We start from the raw sequence: 12,294 nt of genomic DNA on the forward strand, positions 1-12,294 counted from the left end.
CGCATTTAAAAAAGGTTCTTTGTTATAGTCACTGAAATAGGAAACATGCAAAGCATAACAGTGAGCAGGGAACAGCAAACTAGACTTAAATACCTTTCCTTTAACCTAAAAAGGCAAACAAACTTAAAAGCTGAAAGACAGTTGTAAAGGAGGATGCGGATGGACAACATCTTGGCTGGGAAGCCATCATTGCAGAAGGGCAGTGGGCGACTGCCTTCCAGGGCCATGTGTTCCAGTACACTGTGTAGCAGCATCCCTTTGGTACGGCTCTTTTTTTAGACACCCACAGGGCTGCATGGGATTTGTAGCTAATGTGGGTAGCCCTGTTGTGGTTACCAGGGCACTGGGGGCAGGCTCCCCTCTCATAGAGAGGTTCTGGCTGGCCTGGACGTTCTGCCAGGTGGTGATCTTGTTGCACTGGACATACTCCCAAGTTTAGGATGAAAAGGAACTGCTTCACCTCCGCCTTTGGAGGAGACAGGCAAAGCTCACCTGGGAGAAGTAAAGGAGGAAAGAGATCCATACAAGGGATTGATGACAATAAAACCATTTATTTCCACTTGGAACTATGTCTGTGAAGTTGTGTAAGGGGTTTGGACTGTGAGATACCCTATAGTAGTCAAACAGACTAGTCATTATCCCGAAATTCTTTAAAGCCAAAGACTGATCAAAAAATGCCTGTCTTTCACTACAGGTTTTATCTTTTAAATGTTTTTTGCTTGCAGTAATTGATGCGGAGTACGCACACCATTGTGCGAGGGGAAAAAAAAATCCCAACATTATGTCATCTAGTAAAATACTGCACACCATGCAATTTACTTAGTGCAGACAAGCAAATGCCACAAATAGCTTGTTAATTTTGAAGAACTTAAAACTATTGCTGGGATAACCTCTTGACCTATGCAATAAAATAAGTCATAATGCTCATAAAACTTGGAAATACACATCATGTCTTAATTCCTCCCAGCAGCAAGACAGGAAATAGTCATATTCCTCAGACTGGAAAAGAAACTTAAATATTATTATTGTATACGATTGCTATCACTGACTGGCATATTGAATTTTGTTTTTTTTTCCGCCCAAAAGAACACATTATAAAATCTGCTTGTAAATTTAATATCAAACGTAAGAACTAGGAATTAAGACTATTCATTGCAGGCTAAACTAGTGTGTCCCCTATCAATCCATCTTTTTCATACTTGATAGATAAAGCAGAATGCATGAATTCAAAAGTCACCACAAGTATAGAAAAAGAAAAATTTATTAAACAATTGAAAACAGTAAAATTTAGAGAATAAATTCTGATTCAGGTAAAATGTTCTTGATAACATTTGATACAAAAATGACTGAATCTCAAGCTCATACTTACTGTGCATTTATAACCTCTAGACTTTTCATGCTTCAGTGTGTGCATAATAAGGGCATAGCGGCGCTGGAAAACCATGCCACACTCTGAACAGACATGTTCACATTCAGAGGATTCTTGTGCATCACCAGCTTGTTTTTTGGGAGGTGGCATCAAACGACCCCTTTTCACAAGTCGCTGGGCCACCTGAGGTCATAATAAAAGTTAATTAGATGAATAAAATGTTAACATCTGAAGTAACAAAATTGTTCAAGCCTTTTGTGCAATAATACCATAAAACGTAAATATCACACATCCAGAACATATGCAGAAAATATGAAATGCTCTTAGATGGTGTTAAATACAAGAAAAATTCTACATTTTACAAGACTAAAGCAAACATGGCTTAAGTTCATATACATGTTTATATAGCAATGTCTGCATAACTAAATGATATTTAAAATACTTAAAACTGCAATATAATGTATATAAAAACATTGTTTTGATGTAAGGAATGCATTACACCAAGTTGTTTTTATTACTACTTCTTAATTATTCTTTGAGAAAAGTGTTAATTAGAAATTAGTGAACTTCAATTTAAACATATCTTATGAATTTATTATCTTTATAATTTAGTGTGTGATTTACGTTAAGAAAATCCTAGCTTTATATAAGCTGCCTTTTCATCAATTTAATATTTTTCTTTTCTCATTGGTGAGAAGATATCAAGATGTATCATTAAAAGAATTACAAAGCAGTAATATAAAAATGGGCTATGATAAAAATCAATCAGTAAATGTTGTTCAGTCCCTGAATTGAATTTTCAGTGTATTTAAGTTTTCATTATAAATTAATTTATTGCTGACCAAAGGAAATAAAATCTATCTGCATGCTTGACCTGTTGCTTTCTTACAAGTAAATGAAAACATAGTTAAATTCCAAAACATGAAAGTAGAAGATCATGGAGTCCACAAATATATAATATGTATACAAAGTATTCAACTTCTTGAATATTTCTTGATTTTGTTTCATAATATGTAATCAATGTAAGTGGACAGCTTGAAAAAAATAAGCAACTAAACAAGAAATTACATGCCTTCTGAATAGCAGAGCGAGGATTAATTTTCTTGTTCTGGAGCTTCTTCTCCATGCCCATGTGGAGCCGGATATAGCCACCCTCCTCCAGGGAGCGTTGCCTTAGCTTGCTCTTATATGTATCATCAGCAGAATTTTCTGTGGCTGCACTGGCAAAATCATCTTCAAGTATCTCTACAGCTGGAGGATTTTCTTCATAATGCTCATCTTTCACAATGACAACCTCTTGTTTTACTTTCGCAGGTCGACCACGTCGACGCTTAGGTATCAAAGTAGGCTGCTGAATCTCTGCTTCTGTAACTTCTTCATTGACTATAGCTGGGGGTGCTGTTGCTTCCAAATGCACAACATTCTTAGGGTTACTTCCATCTGTCTCAATGCTGATCACCACAGCATCTGGTTCCTGGCTTTTTTCTACTGAATTATCAACTTGGATTCCTATAAGTTGCACTGTAGCCTCATTGTTTTCAGTTTCAGAAGTTGAAAGTACTGCAGCCTGAATCAAACTCTCATGCACAAAGGGTACTGAAGCCTCACCATTTACAACAAGATTGTCTGGGGGGTTTAAAGCGGCTCCAAGTAAAGACGTCTCTTCACTGCTCACAGCTACTTCTATAGACCTTTCCTCTTGCTGCTGAACCATTTCTTGTTGAAGCTCCATGGTGGTTTCTCCTGTGCCAGGTTGCATGTTCTGCTCATCTGACAGCATTTCAGAAGCCACAACAGTATGAACATCTTTCTTTTTGTACACTGTGAGCTTCTTCTCCTCTACTTGTTTATGTACATACTCACATATTTCCAGTACCTCTAGCATTACCAGATGCCGAGCTAAAGTAGCTATTTCAGCCATACTGCAAAAATTGAAAGACAAACTGGAGGTATAGGCAAATTCCAAAAGTGGAAGGAAGCTAGATTTACTAAAGCCTAAAAAATAAAAGAGGAAGAATATAAGAGATAACATTATTTCGTAAAACATAAAAGATTAGTGAAACAATCTATTTTATGGAAATGTCACCCTTTCAACTCCAACTATTTATATTATTTTGTTAAGGAACTTTTTAGTTTTATTCAGTCAGACCTTATTATAAATGAAAATTTCACAGAATGTGTGTTTTTCAATTATTTACAGTCTTGGTCAGCTTCTACAAAATGCATGCTTTTAATAAAATAATGAAGTCCAATGCAGCGCATTTCAAAACATAGTTGTTTACAAATATAAAATTAAGAAAAGTTATGCTAGTGACAACATTAATGTACTTAAATAAAAAAAGTTTGAAGACTACCCATTTCTTCATGGGTACTGCAACAGCTTTTTTTTTTTTTTGTGATGACGGTAGTTCCGATTGCTGTATCCACTGTACTATTTAATCTCTACCAAAAACAGGACAAAATTTGCCTTTTCTCACGGATCCAGCATTCTGAATCTCAAACTCGGTTGTTGTCTGTGTTTGTACGTCCTGCCCATGTCTTCTTGCAATTTACACTTGGCACTATACCCACCAAAGCCTAAAGATGTATGAGTTAGTGGTATTGTGGCATTAGAGATTCCAAATCGACCCTCAGTGGCTATGATCAGGCTATGGACTGGTGTGTTGTAACGAACACTTATGGAATAAGCTCCTGACTCACATTTCCCTTAACATGAGAACATTCTAGCTTGCTGAATTACTCAGAACACCCAAATTCTGCATCTGTACATTTCAAACTAAGACACAAACTATAACTGCTTTAAAGAAGATCTGGAAGAAGTTAAAAATTCTCTCTCAATGTGCTTTATTTTCCAAAAAAAAAATCAAAATGATATTCAATAGAAACGAAGTATATAGCATACCTGAGAGATCTACCACAGCCTCATGGCTGGAAACTGCCCCCTTCTCTATAAACAGCTCATAGAAGTAAGCACTGCAAGCAGCTAGCACAGATTTGTGGGCTCTGTACTCTTCTCCCTCAATAAGCAATGTGATGTCACAGAACTGATTATTGAGCCTCTGCATGTTAAGCTTCTCCAGCATTGCCTCTCCATGTGTGGAGGAATGTTGTTTGACGACACCTTTGCTATCCACCTAAAAGAAAGGAGGAAACGTATGACAACCTGCATAAAAAAAAGTAAAGATAAAACAGCAAAAAAGCTATTGTGTTAATACTACAATCAAGAAAAATTCTGGACACCAGTCTGACCAAGGCTTGTATTTAAGCAAAATTTCATAGTACAGACAGCACAGGTCAACACAGATGCCAACTTTTTTTAGGCTATAAATATTCAGCACAAGTTACTAGTAGAATTGGTAGTAATAGTAGTAGAACATGTTATATTAATATACAGTACACCAGAAATATAACCGAATGAGCATCACAGTTAACTGATGCAAATGGAAACTGTTTTTCATAAACATTTTGTAAACATTTACCCACATTTAAACTTTTACTCACTGTAGGGCAAAGGCCAAGGATCTCTAAAATGTCAGTTTGCTTGAAATAAATATTTTTGATGACCATGTTCTTAATTTAGAACTAGGTTTTGTTAACAAATTACAAAATCATATACAGATTAGCCTCACTGGAAATTCAAACATGGCCCTGAGCATGTCCTTTAAAGAAATGATTTCATTTTCTGGGTTGGTTTCCAGCTTGTGCCCATTGCATAAAGTCCCTGAACTAGATAAGCAGGTTGAAAGATGAATGGGCAAATGATGAAATAAACAAAATACTAACTTGATTTCATAAACACTAATCAAACTGGATGCTTACCAATGATAATTAAGTATCAAATATCACAAACATATAGAATTAATAAAAAAAAACACACCAAATGCTTCTATCATGTAAAATATCAAAACACAGTATTATCTACTTACACACAAACAAAAATGATGTGTGGAAAGTTTTTGCAACTTATATTGTGTACTGTATTTAACTTTGTGTGTTTATGTATATGAACTTTATATAATTTAGTAATTTATTGTTAATGCATTTTAATTTGCAGTAAGTATGTAAACCAACCAGTGCTAAGACGAAGTGTGACATATCAGTAGGAAATCTCTTAACCTCCTTTGTGAGATGGAGATTTTACTGAATCATAAACTGAAGTCTTAATCATATATAATCCACCAAAGCCATAAACAAAAATTTAACTGTATGATTGTACACAAGTATTTAAAAAAATTATTGTCAGCATGAACCCCGAAACTACAGATATTGAAAAGAGAAACAATAATACTAATTTTTGTATTTGTGCATCTCAGGTACATATAAACAGATTTTACTTACAAACACAAGCTCATGTTTGGTGATGGGTTTTCCTGTCCTAGAAAACTTGGGTCCTTTAGCTGGGGTGCCCTGTGAATCAGTGTTTTCTGTTTCTTCTTCCTCCTCTTCACTTTCACGGGTTGCCCTACTTTCTGATCCAGTCTCATCTGCATGGACTGGGTCAATCCAGAGCAAAGATCTGTCCTGTTTTTCTTGGCAGCAGCTACACTGCTTAATATAGTCTTTTACTTGCTTTAAAATACCTGAAAATGTCAAAAAGAGAAGCATTTCAACAGAAAGAAACCTGCAGTGAAAAAAATAATACATAACCAAAAAAGTTGTCTAAAACTGGGTGAGCCCAGTGTGACCACCTGATATAGAGGTTCAAATTCTTAAAGGCCTTGGAAAAAAAGAAAAAAAAAAAAAAAAGTGTTAATTTTACCTGCCGTTCTGCTTAACTGAACAAGTTACCTTTTACAATACTGGGGAAGACTACAAAAACAAATCTAAACACTTCCACATTTGAAATTCCACTTTCCAAAACATCATTAAGAAATGGGTGTTAAAAGGAAGTCTTGAATCAAGGCAATATTTAGAAGATCCGGAAAAATCTTGGATTTAACTAGTGGCAAAGTTTTAAGATATGAAAATTGAAGTCCACATGTCACTCGAAAGGATGTCCAAGCTGACACTAGAGTGGGGGTCCACATGTCAAAAGCAGAGTACTGCTTAAAAAAAAGGATCTGCGTGGAGACACTGTCAAAACATTCCTTTCCTTTGACTGTCATAAAAGTAAATGCCTGAAGAATATAAAACAGCACTACAATAAGCACGAAAAAGTGTGAGACAAAGTGCTGAGATTGAGAAATCAAAATATAATGTTTTGATAACAGCACAGTATCGTTTGTTAAGTTTGACTTGTCCTTATGAGATGTTTTCTTTAAATAAAATCAGTAAAAAATAAAATCAATATCAGTGTTAAATCTGAAAGTTCACTAGAGTTATCTCAGCTCACAAGTTGCCTCAGTAAAATTAAAACCTGGATGGAATACAACTCTTTAAAATTAAGCTGCAACAAAACTGATAATCAACAAGAGTGAATAAAAATGAGTTTATGTCAGACTTTCTTCTTTGGGTAGCAATCTTGGTGTCATTTTTGATTCCACTCTCTTATTTTACCCACATAAAACAAAGAAACTTTCTTACTTCCACCTCCGTAACATACTGCTCATTACTTCTTTTTTCCGGAAGTTGAATGTCCATGCTTTTATTACATCCCACATCAAATACTCTAATTCTCTACTGGCAGGAGTCCATTCCTTCTGTTATCACAGATGATGTTGGTTCAAATTTCTGCTGCAAGAGTCCTTACACAGACATGTAACAGTGAGCATTTAACACCCAACCTACTCTGCCTTTACTGGCTCACTGCATTTTACAGGAGTGAATAAAAAACTCTATTACTAACCATTAAAGCAGGGGTGTCCAAGTTCAATCAAGAAGAGCTGCAGTGGCTGCAGGATTTCATTCTAATCATTTTCTTAGTGCCCAGTTTTTACAGCTAATCAACTTTTGCCTTAATTTTAATTGATTGGCTATTTAAAACTCTGGCCGCTATTTTTTTTTTTTTTTTTTAATTAGTAGCCAAACAATAATGATATACAAAATGAGCCATCAAATGACCAACTAACCTATGTCCATGATATACAGTCATGGCCGAAATTATTGGCACCCCTGGAATTTTCCTTGAAAATGCACCATTTCTCCCAGAAAATTGTTGCAATTACAAATGTTTTGGTATACACGTTTATTTCCTTTATGTGCATTGGAACAACACAAAAAAAACAGAGAAAAAAAGACAAATCTGACATAATTTCACACAAAACTCAAAAACCAGGCTAGACAAAATTATTGGCACCCTCTACTTAATATTTGATTGCACGCCCTTTCAAAAATGAAATCAAGCGCTTCCTATAACCATCAACAAGCTTGTTACACCTCTCAACTGGAATTTCTGACCACTCTTCTTTTGCAAACTGCTCAAGGTTTCTCAGATTTGAAGGGCGCCTTCTCCCAACAGCAACTCTGACATCTCTCCATAAGTGTTCAATCAGATTTATATCCGGACTCATTGCTGGCCACTTCAGAACTCTCCAGCGCTTTGTCTTCAACCATTTCTGAGTGCTTTTAGAGGTATGTTTGGGGTCATTGTCCTGCTGGAACACCCATGACCTCTGATGCAGACCCAGCTTTCTGACACTGGGCCCTACATTGCGCCCCAATATCTTTTGGTAGTCTTCAGATTTCATAATGCCTTGCACAGTCAAGGCATCCAGTGCTAGAGGCAGCAAAACATCCCCAAAACATCTTAGAACCTCCACCATGTTTGACTGTAGGTACTGTGTTCTTTTCTTTGTAGGCCTCATTCCGGTTTCTGTAAACAGTAGAATGATGAGCTTTACCAAAAAGCTCTACCTTGGTCTCATCTGTCCACAAGACATTCGCCCAGAAGGATTTTGGCTTCCTCGAGTTCATTTTGGCAAACTCCAGTCTGGCTTTTTTATGTTTCTGTGTCAGCAGTGGGATCCTCCTGGCTCTCCTGTCACAGCGTTTCATTTCGTTCAGATGTCGACGGATAGTTCGAGCTGACACTGTTGCACCCTGAGTCTGCAGAACAGCTTGAATATGTTTTGAAGTTCATTGGGGTTGTTTATCCACCATTCGGACTATTCTTCGTTGCAGACTTTTATCAATTTTTCTCTTCTGTCCACGTCCAGGGAGATTAGCTACAGTGCCATGTGTTGTGAACTTCTTGATTATGTTGCGCACAGTGGACAAAGGGACATGAAGATCTCTGGAGATGGACTTGTAGCCTTGAGATTGTTGATATTTTTTGACAATTTTTGTTCTCAAGTCTTCAGACAATTCTCTGCTCTTCTTTCTGTTCTCCATGCTTAGTGTGGCACACTCAGACACACAACAGAAAGGTTGAGTCAACTTTTCTCCATTTTAACTGGCTTCAGGTGTGATTGCTATATTGCCAGCACGTGTTTCTTGTCACAGGTGAGTTCAAACGAGCATCATATGCTTGAAATAAAACAATTTACCCACAATTACGAAAGGGTGCCAATAATTTTGTCCAGCCCATTTTTGGAGTTCTGTGTGACATGATGTCAGATTTGGCTTTTTTTCTCTGTTTTGTTGTGTTGTTCCAATGCACATAAAGGAAATAAACATGTATATACAAAAACATTTGTAATTGCAATAATTTTCTGGGAGAAATGGTGCATTTTCTGGGAAAATTCCAGGGGTGCCGATAATTTCGGCCATGACTGCAAGTGTTTGAAAATGAAGAAATGTGAAGATCTCAGTAATATTGATTTGCTCAAGTCAGTAAAGTATTTTGAGAATGCTTTGGGAAAAAAATCAACAGGATTAATTAATAACGAAAAATAGCTTCTAAATTAAAAACTGTTTGGAGTTCAAGGTTCCAACTTAGCTGGTCATCTGTTGGCAGTCAGATAAAAATGAGATGTGAAATTACCCATTTAATGAATAAAAGCAATTCAGAACACTGAGTGCTAAAAAAACAAAACAATTAACAGCAGAAATTGGTCAGATTTAGAAAGTGATAAGAAGGAAATCATGCAGCTACCGTAGCCTTCTTGAATCAGAGTTGGACAACCTTGGTGTAAAGCTTTAAATGGCCTTGCATCAGACTACATCAGTACAGACTCCTCCATCACTGTGCTCCTGTCCACACACTAAGGTAAACCGATTATGGAAACCTCATTGTTCCCCAAAAATACAATTGTGCTCTGTGGGTGACAGAACCTTCCTCCACTGTACCCAGATCTTGAAACGACCTCCTTATGTAAATTAAATCAAGTGACTTGATTCATTCTTTTAAATAACACCTTAAAATTAATTTGTTCAGGAAGGCATTTAACTTATCCTTACATCCTGACCATTTTTTCACTTTACCCTCTTTGTCCAGATACAGACACAAGTCATCCCGAGCATCATAAAAAAAAGTATGTTATTTGCTCAGTGTCTTCATGTTGTAGTTTACTTATTTATTTTTTGCACTTTTATTCTGGCTTATTGTATCTTATTCTAGTTTTAACCTTTGCGTTACCAGTATATAACATTATGTAATGATTTCTGTAGGTACTATTTGTATCCAATATTGTGCATGTCCCGTTGTTCACTTTGAATTTCATTAAGCTGTTCGAGCATGGAAGTGGCGCTATTTTAAAAAAATGTTTCACCATTTCTGTCCAACCATTTCAAATCAATCGCCAACTAAAAAAACAAATAATTGCTTTCAAGTGATGTGTTTTAAAACATTTAAACTCGACAATTATTCGCAAAAAATGCACTCTATGTCAAAATAAATGATCCATCTCTAACTACTCATCAGAAGCGATCCTTGCCGTAAACAAGTCGCCCATGCAATGTTATTATCCATGGCAATTTGACAACAGGACTCTATGTTAGGATTTCAACAAAATTGAGACTTATGACATTTTGCACCACTTTACAAGTAAACATAACAGGGATCACGAATTACAACAAGCTACACGCTAACTTCCGGTGTGCCCCGATGGGAACGAGCCGTAGGGAGACAGCTGGAATGGAAGATGCTGTTGAAAGGCTCTCAACAGGCTACCATATCATACGTAAATCGGCGAACGGATTTATACACGCATGAAAATATCTGCATGTAAAAGTGGATCCTGAGCTGTCTGCAAGAATGCGGAAAAAAATGCAAAACTGCATACGCTTTCGACATTTTAATTATAATCACTGATGCCCAACACCGATTGGCCACTTCAAGGCTGTAGTCAGCCCACCACAATTGATCTCTTCACACTTTACGTGAGGCTTACAAACAGTCCAAGCCTATTTAGAGGAGCAAACATTCGACGCACACCTTGCTTCGCCTGCCACCCTTTCGAAGCGCTTGCCAAGTACGATACGCATTGCCATATGCAGCTCACCTCTCCACCAGTACTTCTGTGAAATGAGGTGCCAGGTCTGGTGCTGATTCAGGTGCTCGCCACCGGCCATGATGTGTGCGGCCTCGATCAGTTCCCGGCGCCTCTCGGCCTGCAGCACAACCTCCAATTCGGCGAACTTCTCTCTGCCCTTCTGTCGCCGCTGGTAATACAGCGTTCCATTGCGTACCACATAGCAAGCGGCTGCCTTGCGAATTTTACGTTTGGCATTACCCTCTGTTCCCGGGGCGTACGGCTCCCGTTCATCTGTGAGATAGCGCTGGATGGCGAGGTAACTCTCCTCACACGACATGCCCGATATTTGGCCTGTGGAGACACAGAAATTTGAGACAACCAAAAGGCGTTGTTTATAACATCTTCCCTGTCAGTTTCCTGTCAGCTTCCATAGAATATTTCTAACTGTTCTAACTATTCGAGATCTGAAGATAATTTGTCAAAGGGGAACTGCAAATTCTAGCCGAATGGGACTAGCTTGCATGAACAGACAAAATGGCTGCTGCACAAGCGGATGTTGCGCTTCATGGGCGTGACACCGGGATCGATGGGATTGGAAACTGTTTAGGGTGGGACCTGAAATTCTGTGTGCACTCTGATTGGCCGTAACGCCGCCACTCAAGAATGGGAAACAAGAGTCAATTAGTGGGACTGGATCGAGTCTTTTCTTCTCAAATTATTTTTGCCAAACTAAATGGTTTACTGATCTGTGATATTTGGGTCTATTCACAAACAGAAAGGCAAAAGAGAATTACTGTACGAACTATACGCCTTCAGTTAGGACGGACTCGTTTACCGCGAGGCACTACGAATCACGTGATCAGATAATACGTGATTTTCGGGATATGTAGTTTTTTTTTAAATGCCAGCGAGAATTTTGTATACAGTACAACTGTTTGTCTACCACAAAGCTCAGAAACTCCAGTGCGTCGTTTGATATAATGATCGTTTTACCAATATTTTTTTTCCGTTAGAAACACAATGCAGTATGTAAGTAAAGATTTCCCCCCCCAACATTTGGTACACTTTCATATAAATGGAAACAACTAGCGGGCCTAAAGAGAAGCTGTCCATCCTGTGTTAATGTGAAATGTGCGTAAACCTCAGAATCAAGGCACCATGTGTTGTCTGTGTGTGCACTCTGGCTTTCTTTTACTGACAGTTGTGTTCTGCTCAGTGATGTGCACAGACCTTTAGGTAGGCAGTGGCTTACAAAGGGGAGAAGGGAATCTTTGCAAGACATGATTTTTTACATTTTAATCTTGTACACAATTAGTGCCTTCCTTTACTTCTATATTTTTAATTTAACTGGAAATTTGAATGCATTGGCAAAACATTTGGGGGGTAAACGTTAACATTTAACATTATACAAAGTTATTGTCTGTTTTTCACCTGCATTATTATTATTATCAATCTTTAATTTAATATTATTTATTCTATCAGTATACTGCTGCTGGATAATGTGAATTTCCCATTGGGATTAATAAAGTACCTATCTATCTATCTATCTATCTATCTATCTATCTATCTATCTATCTATCTATCTATCTATCTGTCCATGACTGCTGATCGTGTCAAATTATCAGAAATTAC

The 12,294-nt window shown here is 37.4% G+C and overlaps 1 protein-coding gene across 1 annotated transcript in view; it reads right to left on the minus strand.

Moving 5' to 3' along the window:
• Positions 1 to 11,228, minus strand: part of zbtb11 (zinc finger and BTB domain containing 11) — a 28,168-nt gene extending 16,940 nt beyond the window's left edge. Inside the window, exons 1-5 of the mRNA XM_028799945.2 lie at positions 10,690 to 11,228; positions 5,708 to 5,949; positions 4,272 to 4,503; positions 2,442 to 3,364; positions 1,370 to 1,552 (exon numbers count right to left, since the gene is read on the minus strand). Coding sequence (XP_028655778.1) covers positions 1,370 to 1,552; positions 2,442 to 3,364; positions 4,272 to 4,503; positions 5,708 to 5,949; positions 10,690 to 10,999 — 1,890 coding nt within the window. The 5' untranslated portion in view covers positions 11,000 to 11,228. The remainder of the gene's footprint in view (positions 1 to 1,369; positions 1,553 to 2,441; positions 3,365 to 4,271; positions 4,504 to 5,707; positions 5,950 to 10,689) is intronic.
• Between the last annotated feature and the right edge of the window lie 1,066 nt (positions 11,229 to 12,294).

This window comes from Erpetoichthys calabaricus, chromosome 4 (genome assembly GCF_900747795.2).
Source record: "Erpetoichthys calabaricus chromosome 4, fErpCal1.3, whole genome shotgun sequence".
Taxonomy (NCBI): domain Eukaryota; kingdom Metazoa; phylum Chordata; class Cladistia; order Polypteriformes; family Polypteridae; genus Erpetoichthys; species Erpetoichthys calabaricus.